At 53.4% G+C, this 26,417-nt stretch overlaps 1 protein-coding gene across 1 annotated transcript in view; it reads right to left on the bottom strand.

Annotated features, from left to right (window-relative positions):
• SFRP1 (secreted frizzled related protein 1) overlaps positions 1 to 6,598 on the bottom strand; it is a 43,161-nt gene extending 36,563 nt beyond the window's left edge. The window contains exons 1-2 of the mRNA XM_018042043.1: positions 5,828 to 6,598; positions 1,145 to 1,222 (exon numbers count right to left, since the gene is read on the bottom strand). Of these exons, the coding sequence (XP_017897532.1) occupies positions 1,145 to 1,222; positions 5,828 to 6,353 (604 nt within the window). The 5' untranslated portion in view covers positions 6,354 to 6,598. The remainder of the gene's footprint in view (positions 1 to 1,144; positions 1,223 to 5,827) is intronic.

Below are 26,417 nucleotides of genomic sequence, written 5' to 3'. Positions count from 1 at the left end.
TACCATTTACACTTTTCCTGGGAGGAATTCTATAAGAGATCCAGCCTCGGGGACACCATGGCTGGAATTGTGAGAACCTGTCCTTAGCAAAACAGCCCTGAGTATTCAGTCACTCAGTCGTGTCTGACTTTTTGCGACCCCACGGACTGTAGCTCACCAGGCTCCTCTGTCCATGGGATTCTCCAGGCAAGGATACTGGAGTGGGCTGCCATGCCCTCCTCCAGGGGATCTTTTCAATCCAGGGATCAAACCCAGGTCACCTGCACTGCAGACACTCTTTACTGTCTGAGCCACCAGGGAAGCCCATTACATGTTTCCTGGGAGGAATTCTGTAACAAAGCCAAGCCTCAGGACACCATGGCTGGAATCGTAAGAACCTGTCCTTAGCAAAACAGCCCCAGCCGCCTCTATTTTATATGTCAGCTCCATAGAAAATAGAGGCAGGCTGAAGGGAGCCCACCCTTCAGAAGGATGCCGTTCACATCTACTTTCCCAGAGGACACACTTCCGAGGTGTCTGAGGCTCTGTCTTCTGAGGAGCAGACGACAGGGGCCACCCTTGAATGGTCCTCTGAGATCAGGCCCCGGGCCCACATCCAGCCCTCTTCCTGGGGCTGCAAATGTGGACCCAGAATTCCCTTTTAACCCAGAGAGATTTGGGAAGAAGGGAGGGAAATTCCCCCCACTGTGGGGATGTCATTTTACTTGCCAAGAAGTTCCTGAGAGCCCCTGTCCCCAGGGCCCTTAACACCAATGACCCCCCCCCTCCCCGATCCTGGGCGGCGTGGTGCTGACACCTAGGGGCGGATGGAAAAAGAGCCATGCGGGAAGCCAGCCCAGCAGCCTGGTTTCCCCCAGCTCACCCCAAATCTGCCTCCCTCTACGCCCAGAGAAGGTCCCTCCAAACCCATCCAGTGATCCCACACATGGAAAGGCAGAAGCCAATTTTGACTTTTCATAAAAGCAGCCAGTTCCCCACCCTATCTAGTCTCCATCCGCCTGAGAAAAGCAGCTGTCTGGGGAGGATGGAGGGAGAGAACACATATCTCCAAAAAGAAGCTCCGAAAGGCTCTGCTCCAGGGACACAGACCAGGAGGAGCCAGGGATGCCCAGCCTCCCGGAGGCAGCCTGGGCCACTTTCTTACCAAACTCGCTGGCACAGAGATGCTCGATTATGGCTTCCGATTTCAGCTCGTTGTCACATGGAGGACACACGGTCGTGCCTAGGAAAGGAAAGGGGAGGACAGGAGCTGAGTGACGGGGAGGCAAGGATGCTGGAGGAACTGCCCCCGGGGCAGACAGAGATCAGCCTCGGGACCAGGCTGGAAGGGGGTAACTGTCTTCTGGAATTTCTGAAAGGCAGTCCCAGAAAAGACGAGTCCTGGAAACCCAGGCAGACACTGAGTTCCTTGAAAATTCAGGGGCTAGAGCTACTGAATATAGTACAGCTATTCAGATCAACATTATCTGGGCTGAATGGGGCGGGTCCTGTGAATCGTGTCTTGATGTGGTAGGTCCCTGGGAAAAGCTGACTTGTAACCAAACACTTCTACCCTAGTTTATTTGTTTGTTTGTCTCCTGTTTTCTCTCCTCCCCTTGAAATACCTGCCTGATTCCTGCCCTATTCGTGTTCCCAAACTCCCCGATCCATCTGACCAGCTCTCCATGAGCCAAGAAAGAAAATCAGCCAAACTCACAAAGTCCAACCAAGGCCCTGAACACCCCAGTCCAGAAGGGCTGCTGCAGCAAGATCCTGCAGGGCGGGGAGGAGGAGCTGGGTGGGGGCCGGGGGGGCCCTGCTGCCAAATGGAAGGACCGAGTGGGACAGGGAGACCCTCTGTTGGCGTTTTCACACCGTGAAGTACTTTGAAGAGGAGGTGTGTGTGCCGCAGGCATGGGGGGAACTGGAGGCGACTAGGCCCCAGGGAGAGGCGGCTTTGGAAGCCAGGGCCAGTGGATCCTCCTGGCCAAATGCTGCAGATGCTGGAGGGGCCCCTCCCCTGGGAGGTAAAGGGCCTTCTGTGGAAGAGCTGGGAGAAAGCCACCCAGTGGAATCACCAGAAGGGGAGGCAGCTTGTCACTGCCGCCACCACCACCATCCCACCATCCCACCGTCAGCATCAGTATCGCCTCCATCATCTGTCAGACATCTTGGGGTTTTATCCAGGATGTAGGAAAGCTTGGGCACATCTTAAGGGGCCTCCACGCAGCACAGCAGCGGAGGCCACAAGCTTTGGGGAAGTCACAAAGGAGGACGGTGGGCTGAGCACCTCCACTCCCGTCAAGGCGCTTCCTCCCCTCTCCCCACCCCCCCCACCCCCCCACCCCCTGCCCCCGTGGCTCCTATGGCCGCATCTCCTGCACCTTGGAGCACTTCTGTGGTCCAGAGAAATGGGCAGAGCCTCCCACGGCGGACAGGGAGTCAACTACAGCACTCCGGGGCCGGTGCCACCCCCGGGGATACAGCTGGTCCCCCAGCACCTGGGAGGGGCTGCCTGACCACATCCCGCTTCCAGGCAGGGTCCCTGTGAGGCCCAGCAGAGGCCACACGCTTTCGTCTTTGCTGGCAGACCCCTCTCCCACCTTGACACTAGGCCCAGGGCTACGCGCTGGCCAGACTCCTCCGGCAGCAGGAACCACTGCCATGCTCCAAACAAAAGACAGTGGGACCATCTTTGGACCCAGAGGCTGGAACTGTGCTTCTCAGCCGGAACTTAAGATTGAATTCCAGAGGTCGCGTTTCTGATAAGAGGGAAACACTTTCCCGGAATTCTGCATTCTGATTCTGGCTTCCATAGGGAGAAAAATGGAAAGGAAGTCCCACCATACATGGGAAGGACCGTGGTACCTGGCTGGGGAGTGTGGACTGTGCTGGGGGGGCTTTCCTTATTTGGGTTAAAAAAATTAACAGAAGTTATCACGGGGCAAAGTTCAATGACTATACTCTGGCCAAACAGGCAACAGGGCAGGACTATCCGAATGCAAACACCGGGTGCCCGCGGCTCACTCACACCACCTGGTCTGGACACCCTGAGTTCCCCGACTTGACTGGCAGCCCAGGGCTCTGCACACCACTCGGGCATGTTCTCAGTCCCATCACCACGTCTGGCCCTCAGCATCTCCCGGGGGGCAGGAGGTGGCTGGGATGAGCTCAGTGCATTTTCCCCAGCCCGCCTCAACTTTTCTTATAGCCAGCTCTGAAAGGCAATATTAATCTGTGGCCTCTCTGGACTGTGCAGGGGCAGAGGGCGGAGGGGGGTGGCAGCAGGCAGCCTGAGAACAAAAAATCAAACCCACCCAGTCATCCACCAGAGAGGCAGGAGGAGATGGCTGTTTTTAGAGGCATTTAAAATGTTTCAAGTGAAAGAAGCAAAAACCAAAAGGTGTTGTGTTTCATCAATATTTAAGGGGAACAGGAGTGCAACACTGCAATCAGAAACAAAACATTCAGGCTGATTTAACGCACCACACGCCTAAACAACAACAAAATAAAACTAAAAGTATGTGCTCCTTCACGGAGCTCGATCAGTAAGACCTGGCAGGGAGGAGGAATGACGAAAGTGCCTCTCCCATAATCGATGCTAAAGCAGCTTGAGCCTCGGCTTTTTGGGGGTGCAGGGGAGCCTCCTTTGACTCACCTCATTATCAAGTTGATCTTAAATGATGTGTGGCCCCAAAGGCCAGCGCCAGTACCCTAAATAGTACTTGCCCCCGTATGTGAACAGAAGCCAGCCAGCCGGCATTCAGAAACATGTCACTGTTTTGAAAATCCCATTTTAATTTTACAGAATAAAAAGAAATAAAGAATAAAAGTCAAGCATGTGGACTTGGTCGCCTCCAAAAGTACCAGTTCTTATTCTGGAGACACGAGCCATAAGGGATGAGGACCAGGAGTCTGGTCTCTCCCCCTGACCTGCTTGCACACACACATCCCTCCCACTTCCAGGCTCAGCTGACAGCAGCCCCAGGGGATGCCTTTTGGGGGTTCCTTCCACTGAGGGGGCTGCAGTCCCGGTAGGAGCAGTGCCTCCCTCAGAACCTGTCACCAAAAACATGGTGGGGAGAACCAGGTTCCAAGTTCCACCCCAGACTGGTCCCTTCAGGAGGGAGGAGGGGAGACGGTGCAAAGGGCAGACTTAGGGAGGGGGCCAAGGGGGGCGGCAGCCAAGGAGTAAATGGCTCCAAGAAGATAGCATGGATTTTGGTCTCCCTTCCCTCAACCACCCCTGTCTCTGGGTGGGGGGGCGGGGGTCGAGCCAAGAGGATTCTTGTCCGTGCATAAGAAGACACCCCAGCCAGTCTCCCCACCTGCCAGTCCCTCTCGGAAGGTTTCTGTCGCCTCTTGTACCAGACAGGGGCAGCTGGGGGTGGGCTCTGCCCCAGCAGAGCTGGCTGAGGTCTCTGGGGTTAGGGCTGGGCTTCTCTCCCAGGAGGGGAGAAGGAAAATCCCGTGGGTTCTATCCAGACGAAACACCAAGGGCTTAGTCTGCTCCAGGTACCAGCAGCATCTCCCCGAAGGTGAACCCTGTGCAGACCTCCAGAAAGGGCGAATACGGGGCCCAGAACGAGCTGTTGCCCTGTCCAACCACTGAGCCCATCTCCACATCCCCCACTCTGGACTTATCTCCGCCCTCCCTGAAATAAGCAAAGGCATTCAAGTTTCAGGGTGCCCTTCCCCAGACTACCCCACCCTCACTCTGGGGAGCCTGCCCCGCAGGAGACATTCCTCCTCGGCATCACTTGGAGATAAGCTGAGCCAGCAAGCAACAGGTTTTTCCACCGCCCCCTCCCCCGCCACCGCCCCCCAACACACACACAACCTTAAGCCCTTTCCTCCAAAAGCCCTAGAGACGGGGGCCCTGTGCTGGGTGCCCTGGGCACACGGCTCCCCGTCTCTGATCACTGGCAGCTCTTTGAGCCTCAACTCTGCTTCCGAAGAGGTCGGGGTTGAATTCATTCCTCTCAAAGTCAGGCGAGGGTGCTGGAATGTTGATTTATTGGGGATTTTCTTTTTTTTCTTTTTGGCTTGTTAACTTGTTTTGCTCTGTCTTGTGGCCTGGGAGTTGGGGGTGGCGTGGTGATGTGCCTTCCTCCCCCGTCAGGAGCTGCCCTTTAGGCGGGAGGGGGTTCTGAGAACAACCTCCTGCCCTTCTCTGGGGCTGTTAGGAAAGTCTTCAATTTGCGGTCCCGCTCCCCAAGGAGAGCAGAACAATGAGCTAATGACAATTGTATCTTCCTAATTACCTGAGGATTTGTGTGAATGAGAGAAGCAGGGGGTATGCAAAAATGGGGGAGAAGAGTCTTTCCATCCACCCCCCTCCCTTAAGTCCCCCGAAGCTGTTACCTGAAAGGAGGAAACAGCCTTGCAGTTTCTAAACTTTTTTCCTCGGCTCGTTTTGCACCAGTCCAGGAGCTACTTGGCTGAATGACTAGCTAAGAAAAGCGATTTTTAAAAAATCCTCCTCGAACCTAAGAATATAAACAAAGCTGCACCTTAGCATTTGCTCGGCCCTCCAGAGCTTCCCAGATTTAGAGTTTGGGTTGTGTTTCCCGCCCCCAGCCCCGGGGGCATCTCGTCTACGGGGTTCAAAGCTCCGATGGGGACTCGCTTCCCTCCCAGGGGAGAAAAGCGCTCTCCTGGGACCCGGAGCTAAAGCTTTGTTTCCTGGAAACTGGATTCCCAGGGCAGCGGCTCCACGACCCGCAGCGGGTGCGCGCCGCGGGGCTGCCCAGCCGGGCACCACCTCGGACTTCTCGAGGCCGTCGGGCAGGGCCGAGGGCACGTCCCCCAGGCCCGGGACGCAGCCCCGGGGGGACCCCCGCCTCACCTTGGGGCTTGGAGGCCTCGGTGGCGTTGGGCGGGGTCATGGCGATGCAGACGTCGCCCTCGGGAAACTTGTCGCACTTGAGCATCTCGGGCCAGTAGAAGCCGAAGAACTGCATGACCGGCTCGCACGAGTCGCGCACGGCCTCGCAGAGCCAGCGGCACGGGTAGATGGGCCGGTCCAGGCAGACGGGCGCGAAGAGCGAGCACAGGAAGACCTGGGTGCCGATGTGGCAGTTCTTGTTGAGCAGCGGCACCCAGCTGCTGGCCTGCTGCTTCACCTCGGCCATCGTCTCGTGCTCCAGCAGGTTGGGCAGCACCATCCTCTTGTAGCCCACGTTGTGGCACAGCCGCAGGTCGGCCGGGATGTCCACGCACTGCGGCGGCTTGGTGTAGAAGCGCCCGCTCTGGTAGGCGCCGATGTCCGACTGGAAGCTCACGTAGTCGTACTCGCTGGCCGAGCCCGCGGCCAGGAGCCCGGCGGCCAGCGCCAGCAGCGCGCCCGCCGCGGCCCAGCGCCCGCCGCCCATGCTCGGCGCCCCGGCCCCCGCGACGCGGGGCGTCCTCGGTGGTCTCCCCGCGCGCGTCCCGCCGCGAACTTGCAGGAGCCCACCCGCCCCACCCCGCACCACCCCCCGGCTCCGGGGACAAAAGGCGCCGTCCGCACCCGCGCCCAAGTGGGCGGCCGCGCGCTCCTGCCCGGCGCTGGCGGGGCGGCCCGGGAGAGCTGCGCGGGGAGGCGAGCGCGCGGCCCGAGTGCGGCCCAGGCGCCCGAGGCGGCGGGACCCGAGTGCCCGGCGCTCCCGCGGCCGAGCCCTCCGAGCCGCGCGGGCCAATCAGCGCCGGCCGCCGGGAGCGCTCCGGGCCCGCCCGTCAGTCACCCGCGCCGCCGGCCAATCGGCTCGCGGGCGGGAGGGCTCGGCTCCCCAGAACTCAGCGCAGGTCAACACCCCTTAAAAAACAAAACCAAAAAAAATAAATAAATAAAAGAAGGAACAAGGGGTGGGGGGGAACGAGGAAAAGGCAAAAAAAAGAAAGAAAGAAAGAAAGAAAAAAGGAAGGGACAGAGGGGATGGAGAGAAGTGTGCGGAGGGTGAAAAGGATGCGCAACGCTGCAGCTAGCTCGAGTCAGATCTCAGGAAAGCGAGGACGCTTAACAGTACTTGCAAGTCCATGAGCTAATCAAGACTTTTATTTTTTTTCTTTTTGTCACTTTTCCCTAACTTAACGCAGCAGCAGACTGCTTTCTCGGTGTTGTTCTCTATGGCTGCAGTACGGAAAGGGGCCGTTGCCGACGGACCGGGGCTCAGGAAGACTGTATCGAGGAAGGTCTGCCTTTCCATCCCCGGCCGGTGGGGCTCGGTTCCCGCGAAGACCCGGCGAAGGTGGAGGCCGGCTGTTTGCTGGCTTTAAAAGGCAGCTGCGTTTCCAGGTGAGACAACCGGATGATGGCCCTCCGACAGTCCCGAGGGAGTGTGGAAGGGAAGGGTGCGTACAAAGGTGTTGATTTGGGGAGGACAGTTGGGTTTTGTTTTTTTGGCTTTGGTTTTCTTTTTTTTTTTAGTTTTGTTTTTCTAAAGAAAAAGAAGAAGGGAAAAAAGAGCCCCGCTCAAGGCCCAGCCCGACAGCACGTCTGTGTGTGCACGCATATGCACATTGACATGTTTGTGGTCTAGAAAGCCAAAACATTAAAAACACATGTGCACTTATCAGCGTGGCTTGTGTAAATATCAAGTCCATCACTCAGGCACACATGCTACATTCAGAGCCGGCCCAGGAACCTCAAGTCAAAAACCAAGGGTTCCTGTTCAGACAGAAGGCGAGAGAAAATTCCCAGCAGAAGCAGCCCATTCTTTCCATCCAGCCCACTCCCCACCGCCCCCCCACCACCACCCCAGAACAGAGGGTGGTCCCCCTGCCACCCTCCGCCTCAGAGTCCCTGGGGATTCTTTGTAATGAGGCCCAAGCTCCAGAAAGCTGGGAGTGTGACCAGGACCAACTCCAGGGACAGGCAAGAGCAACAGCTGTCCCTGAGGTTGGCTAGGTCTCCACACTGCTTGTGTCCCGAAATGTGGGGTGGAGACGGGGCACAGAGAAGGCTGCAGACCGCATCTGAGTGGCGTGGCACTACCTCAGATGGCAAATGGGCCACAGAGCCCAGAGCTGAAGGCAGACACCAGAGGAGGCGCCGCCTTGCTGGGGGAAGCTGACTTTGGACCCTGCAGACCAAATTTCTTGATGGACAGATTCCAAGTCAAACGACTGGAGTTTTTGGATGAAGAGAGGCTCTTAAAGTAGTCCTGCACCTAAAGATATAGTGATGCCACTGTGCACCCAGGGAGCGTGTGCCAGTGGTCAACTTCTCCATCACTTCTAAGCTGATGAAAGGTGCTCTAAAGCAAGAGCGGCAATGTGGAGGGAAAGAGATGGGGGGAGACTCCTTCGGGTGGCAAAGGGTTAATCCCTAAACAATTGGTAATGCTCAGCCCAGAAGCTGGGGAAGACATTCCTCACAGACAGAGAAGAGACCACAGGAAACCAGGCAACTGTGTCTCAATTCAAGGGGCAGTTAGAGAAAAATGCAGTTTGGTAGGGGTCCTTTTCTCTCCTCGAGGCAGGCCCTCAGTCCCAAGGCAAATGTGTCTGTTTACTCACTCCCTGCAAAGAGTTGTGTTAGCAGATAACATCCCCTCTGGATGCAGGCTTCGCCCTGCCCTCACTCGTGTCTGTACTGTTTCCCCAAGAGGTGGAAGGGCCTGTATGTCCCATATGAAAATTCGGGAAATTCGTTCATGGGACTGCTCCTCCACCAGTCCCTGGGGGTCTCGAGGCAGAAGTAAATGTCACAGTTCCATTCATGAGAGGGCCTAGCCTAGGTCTGGTTGTTTCTGATTGCTCACCCCCAAACGGTCTCAGTGAGAGGCCTCTTGGGGCACCCAGGGACATGACTGTCCCAAGAAATACAGGGGGTGTGAGAGCAACTAAGCCCCCAGAATCTTCAACTCAGTGCATTTCTGGCTCCTCCCAAATCCCAGCTGGAAAGGCAGGGCTCAAGTCTCAGTCCTACTGACAGACGTGAGCGCACACCGAGGCTAGGCTTCTACAGTTTGCAGTGCTTAGAGTCATTCCATGGACGTCCCTGGTGGCTCAGAATCTGCCTTCAATGTGGGAGACCTTGGTTCCATCCCTGGGTTGGGAAGATCCTCTGGAGGAGGGCATGGTAACCCACTCCAGTACTCTGGCCTGGAGAATCCCCATGGACAGAGGAGCCTGGCGGGCTGCAGTCCATGGGGTTGCAAAGAGCCAGACATGACTGAGCGACTAAGCACAGCACAGGATTCTGGAGAGTGACTGCCAGCCCCAGTCAGTTCTCATACTGTAAGACAGTGCCAGGCAGTCCTAAACACTCCATATTTCAGAGGTGAATGCAGTTGTTGGGATTTTGCGAGGGGCAGGGGAGGGGGAGGTTGTCCTTTGTCATGTTGTCAAAATTTTGCACTTCAAAGCCCAGTCTCCCTTCCCCTAGGCAAGAATTTGTATGTGTGTGTGTGTGTGTGTGTGTGTGTGTGTGTAGAGAAGAAAGTTCTAGAGCAAAGATTCTTTAAACTTGTTATTGACATGACAGAGATCTCAGAAACCAGGAGTCTCCATAACAGGATCATGAACCAGGAGGCACACCTTCCCTTCTTGAAAGAACAGGGGCAAAAATATACCTTTACATTTGTGTTTTTCATTTCAAAAAAGTTCTTATTTTTCTTACCCTGCCAGATGCCTGTACAAGAACATCGGAAGTATGTCCCCTGTTGTCTCCAGTCCCCAGCTTAAGGAGGCATTCTTTAGCTTCCTCATCCCCTGAAGCTGACGGTCAGGCCAAGCAGGATCACTGAGGGGCCTCCCAGCACCTACACCCAGAGCTCCTCCCTGCCCTTTGCCAGAAAAACAGCAGTTGGGACCTGCGGGGTGATGCAGTGGTTAGGACTTCCCACTCCAACTGTAGGGGGCGAGGGTTCAATCCTGGTCCCTGGTCTGGGAACTAAGATTCCATGCTACATGTCACAGCCAAAAAAAGAAGAAAAACAAGAAGGTGAGGAAAACTTCCAGGCAGGTTATATATATATATATATATATATATATATATATATATATATATATATATATATATATATATATTTTATATATATATTTTTTATGAATTTATTCATTTGTGTCAGGACTTCTAGTTGTGGCAAGTAGGCTTAGTTGCCCGGCAGCATGTGGGGTCTTAGTTCCCTGACTGGGAATTGAACCTGCGACCCCTGCATTGCAAGGCAGATTCTTAACCACACACTCCCCAGAACTACACTCGGCGTCCTCTCAGTCAGCCAGGGGTGGGACACCAGGGCGGAGGGGAGGGTGTCCTGCCTGTGGCTGGGCGGTGATGGGTCTGTAGCCACGTGGAGAAAAGCATCCTGACCCAGAGTCAGGAAGCACAGGGTGTGGCTTCAGTTCTGCTCCTTGTGGCTGGGCGACTCGCACTCGGCTCCCTGGGCTGAGTGCTCATCTGTAAATCACAGCAGCTAATGCCTGCCCTGCTCCCTCAGGAGGTACCATCTGTGCATTCTCAGTGTCCAGTGTCACTGAGGTTCACGGTTAGGCTTCTAAGGTCTGCAACGTTTAAAGAAGCATTCCACGGACTTCCCTACTGAGCCAGTGGTTCAGACTCTGAGCTTCCAACGCAGGGGGGGTCCAATGCACCTGGTCAGGTGACTAAGATCCCATGTGCCTCATGGCCAGTAAGCACATAGATAAAGTGGCATTCCACACAAGATGACATCAAGCACAGTAATGTTCTCACTTGGCTAAGCATCTTTTCCACTCTGCCTCCATGGAGGTACCAATGCCCTGTGGTTCCCAAGTCCTTCTGACTCAAGAACTGGCCTGACTTGCTGTCTGGGGCTTGGGACTGTCTGGGAAGAACCATAAACACTGGAGTTAAAGGCACAGCCCCATCTCCTCCCAGGCAAGCATCCCCCTGCATCTTTCTTTTTATTCACTTTCTGTTGTCCTAAGAACACGTAATAGGAGAGCTGCCCTCCAGATGCATCCTTTTATTTATTTATGTATTTGGCTGTGTGCATGCTCAGTTGCGTCCAACTCTTTGTGACCCCTTGGACTGTACCCCACCTCCCCCAGGCTCCTCCGTCTATGGGATTTTCCGGGCAAGAATACTGGAGCGGGTTGCCATTTCTTTCTCCAGGGGATCTTCCCGGCCCAGGGATCGAACTCGTGTCTGCTGCACTGGCAGGCGGGTTCTTCACCACTGGGTCTTGACTGTGGCACACAGGATCTTCAGGCTTCGTTGTGGCTTGAAAACTCGTAGTTGCAGGAGGCAGGATCTAGCTCCCTGACCAGGGATGGAACCAGAGCCCCCTGCATCGGGAGCTCAGAGTCTTAGCCACTGGACCACCAGGGAAGTCCCTCCAAATGCATTCTTAAGTATCCAGGCCGGGACTGGTGAACCTCGACACCACTGGAGGGGGCTGGCTGAGCCCCAAGCTGCCACCACTGCCTCCTTTCGCTTCCTGGGGACACAGCCACCAGGCTCAGGCAACATCAGTAAAATGTTCTTCCTTTCCTGAAGGGAGACTGTGCTACCTGTAATTTCTGCTCCCCAGGCCACCCTAGCAGCAGTGAACCTGCCCTGAACCTCAAGGTCACAGTCACACACTCCCTGGGCCACCACTCAGACAGACCCACCCTCTCACTCTCCAAAGGAGTCCTTGCCAAACTGGCCTTGGCCCTTTGTATTCACATAGCTACCTTATTTATAAATATATACATTGTAGAATTTCTATACTTTCTTCCAGAAAAGAGGGGGGATTAAGACACGTGGTTTTTAAGTTCAAAAATTAATCTATTTAATTTACTGCATTAATAGAACAAGTGAGATGATCATAGGATCGTCCAGATAAATGAAGGAAGAAAAACTAACAAAATTCAGAATATACCACAATTTACAAAAAAAAAAAAAAAACTGAATACACAGAATATGAATTCTTCTCTGCATATATGTATTTCAATAAAAAGTTAAATACATAAAACAGTCTGCTGCTGATGATGATAAGTTGCATCAGTCGTGTCCAACTCTGGGCGACCCCATAGAAGGCAGCCCACCAGGCTCCTCTGTCCCTGGGATTCTCCAGGCAAGAATACTGGAGTGGGTTGCCATTTCCTTCTCCAATGCAGAAAAGTGAAAAGTGAAAGTGAAGTCACTCCATAGTGTCCAACTCTTCACAACCCCATGGACTGCAGCCTACCAGGCTCCTCCATCCTGGGATTTTCCAGGCAAGAGAGGTGGAGTGGGCTGCCATTGCCTTCTCCCATAAAACAGTCTAGGGCAGCCTAAATAACTCAAGAGCTCTAAGCTAAAAGTTCTTCCAAAGCTTCAAGTATGAGTACCTAGTGAATACACATATTTTTAACTTAACATTAAAAAATCTCTAATGGGTTGTTTCTCTGATTAAAATCCTCACGGACTTTTTGACTGTCCACAGGAAAAAGCCCAGACTTCACTACAAATCAAGATCTTGTCCTCCAATGTCCTTCCAGTACCCCACCTCCACCCTCCAGATCACGCATGTCATTTTATCAGTAATACCCTCCACCTGTGTACAAATTCCAACTCATAGACTTCCCAGATTTAACAAATGAAGATATAGGATGCCTGGTAACATTTGAATTTCAGATGAACAAGAAATTTTTTTTAGTATAAGTATGTCCCAAATATTGCACAGGATATACTAATACTACACCTCATACCTGTTTATGTGAAATTTAAATTGAACTGGGCTTCCTGTATTTTATGTGACAAACCCACCTGTTCATCCCTCCAGCATTGCCTCCTCCCAGCAGCCTTGCCTGATTCCCCTCTTGCCCCATCACCTTCCTTCTCCACCCTAGGGGGATTAACCACTTCCTCTTCTCTCCCCGCCAGAGCGTCTCTGTACATTTCATTACCACACTTTTGTTTTATAACTGTTTGCTTTCGGGGGTCTTCTATGTGACTGGGAACTCTTGGAGGGCCAGGATCTTGTCTTATTTTGTCTCACTTATCCTTGTAACCTTAGCCTCCAGCATGGTGCCAAGCATACAGTAAGTGCTCAAAAAGTCTCTGCATCCCCAATAAATGCATCAGACTCCTCCATCTATGGGATTTTCCAGGCGAGAGTAGTGGAGTGGGCTGCCATCGCCTTCTCCAGTGTAGTAGAGGAAGCAGACGTGGGAAGGATCCAGGCTAATAGAAGTATATTCTTGAACATCAATTTTGCACGGTTTCCTGAGAACTAAGGCAACAAGTCAGTATGAATAACTCAGTTCTCTTTGACTGCAGAGGAACTGATCCTCAGCACCTTATACTGTGAGCAGAGTGCTCAACCAGTGATTCCTAAAGGAAATCAGTCCTGAATAGTCATTGGAAGGACTATGCTGAAGCTGAAGCTCCAATACTTTGGCCACCTGATGTGAAGAGCCAACTCATTAGAAAAGACCCTGATGCTGGGAGGGACTGAAGGCAGGAGGAGAAGAGGAAGACAGAGAATGAGATGACTGGATGGCATCACCAACTCAAGGACATCAGTTCAGTTCAGTCCAGTCACTCAGTCGTGTCCGACTCTTTGTGACCCCATGAATCGCAGCACGCCAGGCCTCCCTGTCCATCACCAACTCCCGGAGTTCACCCAAACTCATGTCCATCGAGTCAGTGATGCCATCCAGCCATCTCATCCTCTGTTGTCCCCTTCTCCTTCTGCCCTCAATCTCTCCCAGCATTAGAGTCTTTTCCAATGAGTCAACTCTTTGCAAGAGGTGGCTGAATGTACAGAAACTGCAAAGGGCTCATTACTGAAAAGACAGATGAGAGCAAGAGGAAAGCCAAGACTGATTAATACATTTAACAGTGAAATTCGGGGACGCTGGGCTGGAAGAAGCACAAGCTGGAATCAAGATTGCTGGGAGAAATATCAATAACCTCAGATATGCAGATGACACCACCCTTATGGCAGAAAGGGAAGAGGAACTAAAAAGCCTCTTGATGAAAGTGAAAGAGGAGAGTGAAAAAGTTGGTTTAAAGCTCAGTATTCAGAAAGCTAAGATCATGGCATATGGTCCCATCACTTCATGGGAAATGGATGGGGAAACAGTGGAAACAGTGGCTGACTTTATTTTGGGGGGCTCCAAAATCACTGCAGATGGTGATTGCAGCCATGAAATTAAAAGACCCTTACTCAAGGACATGCGTTTGAGCAAATTCCAGGAGATAGTGAAGGCCCCCTTCTAACCCTCTAACCCTCTAACCCTCAGAGTGAACCTTGTGGGCAGAAGCCCATCCAACTCACCTCTCCCAGGAGGCCTGCACCGAGTAGGCTGCTCAGCAGCCAGTGGACACGGGCCGTAGGGGAGTTAGTGAATTCCCTGGACGATTCCTGGAGAAGAACTGAACTTCCTGTAAATCCTGTGTGGACCCTGACCCCCAAATGCTAACACAAGCCTGTTAAAAACTCGGCATCTGGAACCCAAAAGGCCCGGGATCCTGGGAGCCTCTGACAGCACCTGAGAGTGGAGGAGGGTCAAGAGAAGCTGGAAGAGGCTTGGCAGTGGTGAGACCCGGTGCCAGGTCATGGCTCTGAGCTCCGGGGCTTTGCTTGGCCATCACAGAGCAGGGAAAGTGAATCTTTAGGAACCCCTCCCCTCTGGCGATCCCAGCAGTGAAAGTGAAGCAGCACAGGCTTCCATCATAGGGGCCCATAAATCTGCTGAGACGGCTTCCCGGCTTCCCGAGGCGGGATGGGCGGCCAGCAGGGAGTGTGAGGAGGAGCCCCGCGCCCCGCCCTTCGCCCTTTTCAGGGGTTTGATATAAAGGAGGCGCCTGGAGAGGACGGGAGCGTGTCCATCAGGCATGGTGACCACACTTGCGCTTTGAAGGCACGCACCCCATGATTTCCATCCGCAGCTGGCGGGCCCCTCTCCCAGCCTCCCTCTGCCTGAGGAACGCATCGGGCCTTAGAGGCGGTCCTCACCTGAGCTCAGGCACTCTTCCCCCACCCACCCCCCATCCCTAGTAGTGACTGCACCTCTGCAGGTTTTCCCAGGTCTCACTCCACCTGCATTATCGCCTTTGGGCCTCACAAAAGCCTCTGAGCAGGCGGAGCAATTGTTATTCCCCTTGAACAGAAGACCCAGAGGCTCAGAGTGGTGGGACCCTTACTAGCAGTCCAGCCATTACTGCGCTCTGTGCTGGACAGACTCAAGTCAGGAAAACCCACCTTGGATTCCAATCCTGTTGACTCCACTTAATTGCCTTTGTGAAATGCCCCTTTCTGGGAAGAGAAACCCAGAGAGCCTTTGCTGGCATTGACATTTTATCGTACGTTCATTTATCAAGTTCTTCCCAGAGACCAGCTAGAAGGAAGAAACGGTTTTGAAAGGGGGAGGGATGGTGAGATGGGCCTGAAGCAGGGGCAAGTGCTCGAGGTCCCTTCCTGAGGGTCCTGGGGATGGGGGCATGGTGCCTGAACTCAGGTGAGCATGACCTCTAAGACAGGATGCGTTATCCAGTCAGAGGGAGACTAGGAGAGGGGCCCCCAGCTGCAGATGGAGATCCGAGGATGGTTGGCTTCAGAGCGCCAGTGCAGTCACCACACCTGATGGGCACTCACCCATCGTCTCCCCACAGAAGAGCAGGAAGGAGCTGAGGGTGCCTGTGGCCATCAGAAGTGGGGTGTGGGGACTGCTGCCAGGAAAGGGGACTTGGGGGGGTCCCGGGTTGCCAAGGGGACTATAACGCTCTGAGCCTGCAGCTGCCAATGAAACACGTGCAGCTGACCTTCCGTCATGTGGGTGCCCAGGAGAAAAGCTCCAGGAGAGAAAAGACTGCAAACCATGCAAAGAGGGAGAGCTCGATACACCAGGGAGAGAGAGAAAGAGAGGGCTGGACCACAGCTGGTCCATGATGTAAGGCAGAAGATCTGTCCACAGTCCTCTCCAGGCCCTGAACATCTTGAGAGTTGCAAGGTTACATGGCCTTCCCAGGGGGAATATTAAAAATATTTGAAAACCAGTATGGCATGACCAGTCAGGTCATACGCCAGGTAGGAAGCTCCTATGGAGTCCTGCAGGTGTGCCGCTGCCTCCCAGCACCAGGGCAGTTCCCATGGAGGAGCAAGAGGATGCGCCATTCCCAGAATGCACCACGCTTCCCCCGCAGGCCCACTGTCCTCCCAGCTGGTACCCAAGATTCAGCTCCCCATCTTTTCATGTCTGGCCACTCCCCAGGCTCTCCCTGCAAGGTCAGGGTGGTCCCCTGTCTGCCCTTGGGCACCACAGCTATCCAGACAGCCCTCCTCAAATGCTCTTTGCTTGTCTGCATGTCTGGAGCTCCTCCAGAAGTTCCTTGAAGCCAGAAGCTGTATCCTTTTCGTCCTTGCATTTTCTGTACTTAGCCCCCTGCCTGCCGTGTAATAACATGGGATCCCTGAGTGAGACAGGTCCTATGACCCAGCTCTGTGCAGTCAGAAGTAAGTGCAGGTTGGTAAGTGGGACACCCTGGAAAGCATTTTAAAACAGACAGCCTTAAGGAATTCCCTGGTGGATTTGCAGCTGGGACTCCTTGATTCCACTGCTGGGGATCCAGTTTCAGTTCCTACTCAGGAATTAAGATCTCACAAGCTGCACAGCAAGCTAAAAAAAAAACAAAAAGCAGCCTTAGAAGGCAAGCACCTTGACCCTCTCTCCACTCTTCTGCTCACCTGAAATTTAGATGTGATGCCAAGAGGTACAGCAGCCATCTTGCAACCATGAGGTCCACAAGCATGCAGATAAAGACTCACATACTAGAATGTAGGAACAGAAAGATGGGAAGAACCTGGATTATGAGCAGTGACTTGAGCGGCTTACCCCAGAATTCCTGTTGGGCCAGCCCTGCAGTCTCTCTGCTTCACTTGTTGAAATTCAAAGTCATTCTGGTTTTATCTTTCAAACTGCTAGAAACAAACAGAAGTGACCCAAGTCTCTCGTTTAGAGACTCTCACAGCAGACAGAAAGCTGGAGGGCTGAACATTCTAATTTTTACTGCCTCCTGGGACATTACTATTCATAGTCTGGTCCCAGACCAGCAGCATCAGTGGCTTCTGGGATCTTGTCAGAAACAGAATCTCAGGCCCCATCCCAGACATATTCAATCAGAATTTGCATTTTAAGATTCTTATATGCATGTTATGCATATTTAAGATTGAGAAGTACCATCCTAACTCTTCTTTCTTCTGCTTCGATACCTACAGCTGCAAAAGAATCCTCTCTCTAGGTGTCCGTGCACTTGTCATGCACAAACACCCTCACTGCTCTGTATCCCTTGATTTAGCAATCCACTGGAAGGGGCTTATGGAGCCCTACTCATCAGAAGAGGAGACTGAGCCACAGAGAGGCTTACCAGCCCCTCCAAGGATGGAGCATTCAGACAGGCCTTTAGCAATGAAGCCAAGTTCACAAGACAGAAGGACAGGTGACTCTTTTCTTAAGGAAACAGCTCAGGGCTGCTACAAGGCAAAGGGCAGGCAGCACGGAAGTGCTGGCCTTTGGTCCCTCCAAGGCGGACCGCACCAGCCAGGAGCCGAGAGACCGCACTGTCTCCCCCACCCACTGCAGAATAAGCAGCTGTGTATCTGGAGATTTCTGTAATCTTCCAGCAGGTCCAGAGTCTATATTATTTAGTATCTGTCCCTAGATAAGCCTGCCCTTTTATGGATCCTTTTAACGTTTACAGCATTACAAGAAAGCCATAATCCCCAGCCCTCAGGAAAGCATAGCGTGTCCATCCGATCCCTTTGTTTTTGACTTTCAACTGTAGTCTATTAACCAAACTGCTGAATACACGGTATAAGCTCCATCAGCAACAACTTCCCAAGTAGAACCTCTCAGCCTTGGAGTGCTTTCTAAGTTCTGCGCAAGCTCCTTGGGTGTGAAAAGTTTTCCAGCCGTTTTCATCCGTAAATATGTAACCGACCACTTGCTGCGGCATCACGCAGTCCTTACCGCCATCACTTGCGTCTTCTTTTACGGCCATCATCACTGGCGCCTTGACCGGAGGATAAACTATCCTTTCTGAAAGATGACACGCTCTGCATCCTGCATGATTTTAACGCAGCTTTGGGGGTTCTATTTCCGGCTCCACTGCAAGGAAGGTGCCTCCTCATAATCAGTGGGGATTTCAGACTGAGGGTTGATTCCATCTTCCATTTTCTCCTGACACAAGCTTTGTCTGAGCTGGGTCCTGTGGGGAAGCAGGCATCTAACATGTGTCCCCAGACCCTTACAAGCGTAGAGATGGGAAAGAAAGACCCATCAGAGATGACTCAGGGGGCTGGTATAGGCAGAGCAAAGTTGGAGAGAGGGGCTCACCCCCACTGTGGCATTCAGCATGCAGAGACCCCATATTCAATCTCAGACCCATCCTTCTATCGTCTAGGAGTCGCTCTCTCTCCCCCTCATCATTCTGTCCATTCCCTTAACTGGCTAACTAACAAGAAGGCTCTCAGCCTTCAGATACTGCCCCCAAAGTTTGGGTAGTTGTTGTCACAAGAGTAAGTGCGGTTGTAACAGATTAAAGTGGGTGGCTGGCAGGAAGAAGCAGGGCATCCTGAAGTCCAAAGGAATCACACTTACACCCCTCTGTCGTGCTGGAAAGTCCTGCACCAGCATGCCACACCCAGCCTTCCCTCCCTCCTGCCCTGGCTGAGGTCCCCTCTAGCCTTCCAAGGTGAGGGGAGGCCCTGGATGGAAGTCCAGTTTTGCAGAAACACAGGGAACCAGACATAGTCTGTCAAGACTACTCACAAAACCGCTTCTCTGCACCGAAAGGGCGCGTATGATGAATGTGTCCGCCCAGGCGCCCTGTCGCCAGGCCCTTTCCCCTTATCTCTCACACATCATATTTCTCTTGGTTCGGGCATAACTGACCCTGGAACCAGAGATCTGCAGGCAGCTCCAAACAAATCCCGTGACCCTTCTTGTCCTCAGAGATGGAATGTTCTTGATGGGGAATGGATTGCAGGGGAAAGGGGCTGCTTGATTGGTGGTTGTGCCCTGCAGAGTGAGGGGCGGGGGGTCGGGGGGATGAGAGAGGCAGGGCTGGACCACCAGTGCGATGCTCCTGGCTCCACCAAAGCTCCCCACTTTTACAGTCCATCCCTGGCTCTCAGACTGGGCTCCTGGCTGCTCCCAAGACCCTTTCTTTCCTCTGAGGGGCTTCCAGATGGGGTGCCTCCCCCACCTGATTTTCTAGGACTCTCCCTGGGAGGTGAGGCACCCCCAGCCCCCAAAGGCTGGCTCCATAGCTCCAGCACTGGGGGAGGGGGTGTCTGTGGAATGCGGCCCCCTCCCCACGCTCAGAGGCCACGCAGGGCACAATAGAATACATTAGTCCCGCAGCCTTTTCAGCTCTGCCTCTTTACGAACAATGGCGGCAACTGAGCTGATTTTTGCCAAATGACTGGCTTTAGTCCATTCGGAGCAGAATGGAGGCCGCCAGACAAAGTCCATATTCAGGGCTTCCGAAGGGGGTGGCTAATGGGCACGGGGGCACCAGCCCGGGCTACCTCCTGGGCCCCACACTCCAAGCGTCCCAGCACCCAGAAAAGAGCCGGGAGGCAGACACCATCTGGTCAGGGCCAGCTGCCCCCGAGACCGGCGACCGCGCGCTGCCCTGGACGCAGGCGAGGCAGGTTCTGTGTTTAATTTGCGAGGCCTGGTACCAGTGGTTAACCCCAGAACAACCTTTCGTGTTGGGAGTTTTATTTAGGAAAAACCAGCTCGGCTTCTGGGAGCAAACAGTGCTGTAATAACATCAGCCATCAGCTCTGTGATGGGAAGAGTCTGGTTTCCCCTCCTGAGCAAACCAAGGGACCTATTTCTTGTCCTCTCTGAGCCTCAGGGCCTTAATTTGGGAGGAAGTTGGCAACCCACTCCAGCATTCTTGCCTGGAGAATTCCATGGACAGAGAGCCTGGCAGGCTACAGTCCATGGGTTCGCAAAGAGTTGGACACAAGTGAGCAATTAACACACACACACGCACACGCACACGCACGGCCTACACAAGCTCTAGGCCCTTTCAAACCTTGACATTTTATGTAGAAAGAAAATTCTGGCCATACATCCTTTCCTTTACATCTCATACTGCAAATGCCAGGAAACTCAAGAGCCCAGTGCAAATGTTAGTGATGATTATAACCTTTGGCAAAGACCAGTGTGAAAGGAGCAAAGCCATAATCAAAAAAACTGCTGTTCAGATCTGTTTTTTGTTGTTCCTGTAATGACTGTGTCAAGCTGGAGAGACAAGAGAACCCCCCACGGCAGGTGCTACAATGTTGCCTCCACCGACCTGGCCTTCTCCAAGCTGGTTCTCTTCTCTGCCATGGACGTGCTATGATCCCCCTGGAGAGAGACAGCTTTTAGCTCTCTCTTCTCTTTGCATTTTTCTTCTTCACTATTGCATTATCAATATGGCAAACACAAGAATTCTGCCTAGATTTTTTGTGCACCTAAGAAAGCCATCCCAAGTACCCAGGTATTGAACATGAGTCCTCTCGGGTGGGAATGCTCTCCTGCCAGTGATGTCTCCTGCTCAGGGAGGTCTTTTCTATTTCAAAATGTACCTGGCCTTTCTGCCGCAACCAACCCCTTGGCCTGCTCTTTTGTTGTTTTTCTTTTTTCCTGTTTGATTTTCCTACCCACCTCTTGTGATCTTCTAACCCCCACATATTTTTTCTCATTTATTTTATTGTCTGTCTCCCTTTATACCACCACCACCACTTCTCAAAGGCAGGGATTTATATCAGTTTTGTTCACAGCTGCATCCCATAGAACGGTGCCTTGGTGCCTAGAAAGCACTCAATACAGAAACACTCGCTGTTTGATGAATGAACTAATGAAGAATGAATGTGGAGAATATAGGATACAAATGTATATGTAGTATGATGCAAATTTTGCAGAAAGAGTAGAAGGAAGAGAAAGAAGGAAGTGATACCAAATAATGTGCATAAAATAGAGAAGCAGCAAAGATTTACTGCAGAGCCCAGGAAATTACACCCAGTATCTTGTAATAAGCTATAATGGGTAATAATATGAAGAAAAAGGAATCACTTGCTGTACGTCTGAAACTAGCATGAAATTGTAAGTCAACTATACTTCAGTTTGGGCTTCCCAGGTGGCGCTAGCAATGGTGGCAAAGAACCCACCTGCCAGTGCAGAAGACATAAGAGACACAGGTTCGATCCCTGAGTCTGGAAGATCCGCTGGAGGAGGGCATGGCAACCCACTCCAGTATTCTTGCCTGGAGAATCCCATGGACAGAGAAGCCTGGTGGGCTACAGTCCGCAGGGCCGCAGAGAGTCAGACACGACAGAAGCGGCTTCGAATGCACACACGCATGCTTCAATTTAAAAAAAGAAAGGAGGGGGGCTTCCCTGGTGGTCCAGTGGCTAAGACTCCATGCTTCCAATGCAAGGGGCCCAGGTTGGATTCCTCGTTGAGGAACTCAGATCCCGCAGGCCACATAGACAAAAAAAAAAAAAAAAGTAAAATAAAACATTTAAAAAAAAACAAGAAATAAAACAAAAATGAAAGGAGGGAAAGAAGGAAGGAAGGAAAGAAGGGAAAAGATAACTAAATATTTGAAAATAAGAACACGGTAATGTTCCCAAAGCCCCTGGTTTTGGGAATCACAGGCGGTTTAAACTTTATTCTTTTGGCTTTTTTTTCATTTTCTAAAATGTCTACAATTGCCATACGTCACTTTGGCGGGGAAAGGGTAAGACAATAAATATTACTGTTAAAGAAAAGAGGTTGGGTAAAGAGAGCACCATGACCATTTTTCTCAGCAAAAAGAACACGGTGAGTCTCTAACATTAGCCCCAATGACACAGGTTCTTAAAAATCCTGCCTCATTTGAAGCATCAGGTAATTATTGCAAAAGCCTTCGTGTGGGAGGGGGTGAGTGATGGCTCACATTTTCTGGATAATTGCCCTCATTGTCCAGTTCACACTGCCTATAGAATCATATCTGCATTTCCAGACCACACAGAAGTGAAGTTTGGAGTGAGAACTCACTCGTCATCAATCCATCCACAGACATTTAATGAACTCCTACTACGTGCAAGGTTCTTGCTGTGCCTCGTCGCTCACTCTTGGGTATGTGGCCTCCTCACTGACCCCTGAGACCTCTCACCACCCTCATCTGCTCTTCTTGGGCTGCCTGCCCTCCTGGAGCACCCCAGGGCCAGTCTGGTCGTCCATCCGTTGCATCCTGCATCCCTTTAGGAAGAGACCCTGAGCTTGGTCCACCTGCTCCATCTCTCAGCAAGAGGTTGGGGGCGGGGGCAGTTGTCCCTGGTGATGCCTCTGAGCTGCCTCCCAGCAAACTTGCCTGGGTCCCTTCCATCCTGGACATTGCTGGATGACCCTCCCACGGGAAGGGGCCAAGAAGGGAGCCGTGGAAGGTCATATGTCTATCATGTCAGGGGAGAGCTTGGCGGCCACCCTTTCTCAGCGGCAGGAATTCGTCCTGTAATAACTTGCCACACGAAACACACCTCTCCCGCTTGGACTGGACTGTGTCCCAGGATGGGGAGGCCGGTGAGAACCCTGCCCCCCGAGCACTGCAAGGAGGGCCCTCGTTTCCTGCAGAGCCCTGGGGGTGTTGGCTCTCAGGAAATGCTGGACCAGCGAGGTGTCACCTAACAAGAGCGGGGAGGCAGCGAGCTGGGGGCTGGGACCCCCCGGGAGCGTGTCTGGGCCTGTGGCGGGATCCAGCGAGGCTGCAGGGATTTCCTGCCAAGCTAATGAGGGTGCTGGCAGCGTGCAGCCATCACTGGCAGGCAACGTTGGCTCTAATTGGGATCCAGCCCTGCCTCCTCTGGAGGGCGGCAGCGCCTGAGAGCAGGGCCCTCCACCTCAGAAACTTCCTGCCCCGCCTCCGGGCCCCTGGGAGGGCACACACCCAGGGCGCCCAGCCACATGTCCCCCGCCTCCCCCACTACCCCTCTTCCCTCCCCTTCCCCCACTTTGAGATGCCTTCCATAGTCCACCCAGGACACCTGGACCTAGCTAGATGTGGCCAGCTTGTCCGAGGGCCGTCACCCCACCGGGGATGAGACCGGCGTGTCCGAGGGCCGTCACCCCGCTGGAGTACTCTGGGCTCCAGGCTGCTACCTCTGTGCCCCCCACCTGTCAGGGTGCCAGTGCCCAGGTTGCTGCTTCCCTCCATCTTTCCACCATCTCCTGCAGATGGAGAATTGCAACCGGAAGAAGAGCACAGCTGGTGCTCCCAGCTGGAGCTCGCAGCCTGGGGGACCTGTAAGGGGTGGAGGGAAGGACCCTCAGGGCTGATGGGGCTTCCATGTTTCAGGGAACTTTCTCCAGAAGGAGGGGCGATTCCTCACCTTTCAGGGCAGGACCAACACTTGATCAGCATCTTGTCTTGAGAACTTTCATTAGAGTCCTGGCCTTTCCATCATCCATTCAGCTATCCATGCTGGGCCCTCAGGGGGCCCAGGGGATGGTGATCAGGGCAGACGCGAGGCAGACCCACCATCAAGGTAGCCCAGCCGCAGCCTGGAGCCCTTGTTTGCCTTCCACCAGCTGAGATGAGATTCAGACTCTGATTCAAGGAGGGTTTGCGGAATACCTCCTTTGTGTCAGATGCTTAGAGGATCGTTGGTACATTGATGAGCGTGGTAGAACCTCAGCACATCTGAGAGGTGAATTCATTCTGAAGAAGTGGAGGCTGAAACACTAAACGCTTTGCCCAAAGTCACTCAGCGGACCAGTAGAAGGACCCAGATCCAGGACTCGGAAAGTCTTTGACACCCGCGGTGGTGGCGGGGTAGGGAGAGGGGAGCTACTGACTGAAAAGGTTAACAAAGCTTTTTGGATGCTGCTAGATTGGCACCCGGGAATCAAAAGTTCTCCCTTGGCCGCGTACCGCTCCATCCCCAACCCACTGAAAAAACTGCCCCATCCCGCCCAGCAGAGGACCACGGCACCCTTGGCACTTTTCCAACATCTGTGGCCGCAGCCCATGGGGGACACCTTCTACGAGGCCCACGGAGGTGGACGTTGGGACTGGCCTTCCAATCTGTGCCGCTTTTCCCTTTCTGTCTGTCTCTCTTTCTTTCCTCCTTTTTAAAAGGAGAGCAAGGTCTCTATTGTATCCCATTGTGTACTCGCTGCCGGGCCGCTGGGTTTTTCCGCCCTGTCTCATTAAGATGGATGGGGTTGCTGCCTTATTAATAATTGGGAAGGTTGTTCTTTGTTTCCTGTTCCTCTCCTCACTAACGAAGCCTGCTCCGGTGGCTCCATAAAGAACTTTGCAGCCCCGGGCGCACCCAAGCAGCTCCGCTGTGTGAGGGGCGCCGGCTGCCAAGGCAGGCTGCCCGGCCAAGCCTGAGAGTCCCTAACGTGCCCCGCTCCAGGGCCCTGGCATCACGGGAGGAAGGGCTGCCGTCATGCCGCCCCAGGGAGGCTGGTGGACCCGCCTGGAATCACCCAGGGCGTGGAGGAGAGGGCGCAAGCCAAGACCTAGGTCTGCACAGCTGGCTCCAGGCTTCGTTCTCCCCACTGTGCCACCTGGAGCATCTCTAGTCCCAGGGCAGACAGGCATCATTCGAGGCACTGGGGCTGCCGCGGTGAGCAAAGCAACCAGTTGCCTTCTTGCCAGAATTTCCGGTGGAGAGAGACAAAGAAGGAACCAACCCACCAGGAAGCAGGACGTTAAGAAAGTGGGAAATGCTGTGGGGAAAAGAACCAAGCAGGAGGGTTCGATCTGAAAGGCTGGGAGAAGTGACATTTCCCTGGAGAGCTGGAGTAGGACAGTTCCAACGTCCCTGCCAGGCAGCAAAGCCCCCAGGACCTCGAGTGAAACGATGAGGACCCAGCCCGATATTTCATGGTGTGGGGCTGAGAAAGAGGCAGAATCTATGTTGGGTTAAGTCAGGGCTAGAGGGAGAGGGGGTTGGGTGGTCCACGGGAGGGAAGGTTGGACTTGGGGCAAGGATAGGGTGGGAAAAGAAGCCCCCAGGCCTGAGTCAGGAGGGTGCGGGCACAGGGTCCTGTACCCGATGGACGTGGGTGCTTGACCCCATGCCCCACGCCTCACTCCCAATCCTGCCGCTCTCATCCCGCATGGATGGGACCCAAGTCCCCGCTGTGGCTGCAGAGCCCAGGCGAACAGAGAGGATTCAGGGAGATAGCAACATCCAGGTAAAGGACTCCATTCCAGAAAGGTGAGGCCTCTCCAGCTTGCCAGCAGTTTGCACAAGCCGTTGGCCATATCAATTATGCTCTGCGCGCAAGTTTAGACTGTGTCAGGCCTGCCTTTTCTGCCCCTCCTGCTGATGACACGGGTGTCTGTTCTCAGAAACACTGCAGAATTCCTCCAAGGGCACAGAGCCCGCTCCCTGTCTGCCCTTGAAGTGAAACTGAAAGTGTTAGCCATTCAGTTGTGCCTGACTCTTTGCGACCCCATGGACTGTAGCCCACCAGGCTCCTGTGTCCATGGGGATTCTCCAGGCAATTCCTGGAGCGGGTTGCCATTTCCTTCTCCGAGGGGTCTTCTCGATCCAGGGGTCCAACCCAGGTTTCCTGCTTTGCAGGCAGATTCTTTACCATCTGAGCCACCAGGGAAACCCTGTCTTCCCTTATTTACCTCCCTAAAAAAGGCAGTAAGGAGAAAGAGGGGAGACGGTATTTACTTTTTGTAATGTCACTTGATTTTCTTCAAGCCCCCCAACTTTATGTCCTGGACTTATGAACCAAAGCTTATTCTCACAGTCGAAGGAGACAAGGGTCTCTCTGCTCCCAGGGATGTCCCAGTTTGAGGGATTCCGGCCCCCAAGCCCTCACCCCCCTGCCATGTCAAGAAGATTAATGCCCTTTTTCCAAACTGTGAATGGGAGGCTGGGCTGTCACTGACCTCCTCCAAGAAAAGGGAGCCCGCATGTTTGCATGGGACTGAGGGAGCATGGTTGAGTGCACATGCACACACAGTCACACACACACATGCACACGCACGCACACTCCCACTCATCCCCCCAGGATCTACCAGGGGAAGCTTTTATTCTCCATGTAGTTTTAGGGTTGCATCAAAGTTTACCATGGCCTCTGAGTGAAGGGATTACATTGATTCTCTCATAAATCTGCGGGCTGGTAGGTCCCGTGAGAAGAGGACCTGGGTTCTGGCCACTTGAGTCAACCCCACAGTGAGGTGGCAGGCCTCCCACCATCCTTCTTTTGATCCTGCCCCCAGAATTCACTGATGAGAGAAAAAGAGCAAATTCCTCTAGCCATGATCAAGTGCTTCCCACGCGCCAAGCACCATGAGGGCCCAGGGGTGCCACCCGCCCTGGGCCCACCCTCAGGGCCTTCCCTGCCTAACCCCCTGCTCTGTTCTCCTGCCCCAGGATCTGGCTGGCTTCTCTCCTCCTAACCTCACCGTGGAGGTCAGGTGTTAAAACAGCCTTCCTATCTCTTAGCCCCACAGACTCAGCGTGGATGCTGGAGTCTGGTTAAGT

This window comes from Capra hircus, chromosome 27 (assembly GCF_001704415.2).
Source record: "Capra hircus breed San Clemente chromosome 27, ASM170441v1, whole genome shotgun sequence".
Taxonomy (NCBI): Eukaryota; Metazoa; Chordata; class Mammalia; order Artiodactyla; family Bovidae; genus Capra; species Capra hircus.
This window is presented reverse-complemented; position numbering and strand designations above follow the sequence as displayed.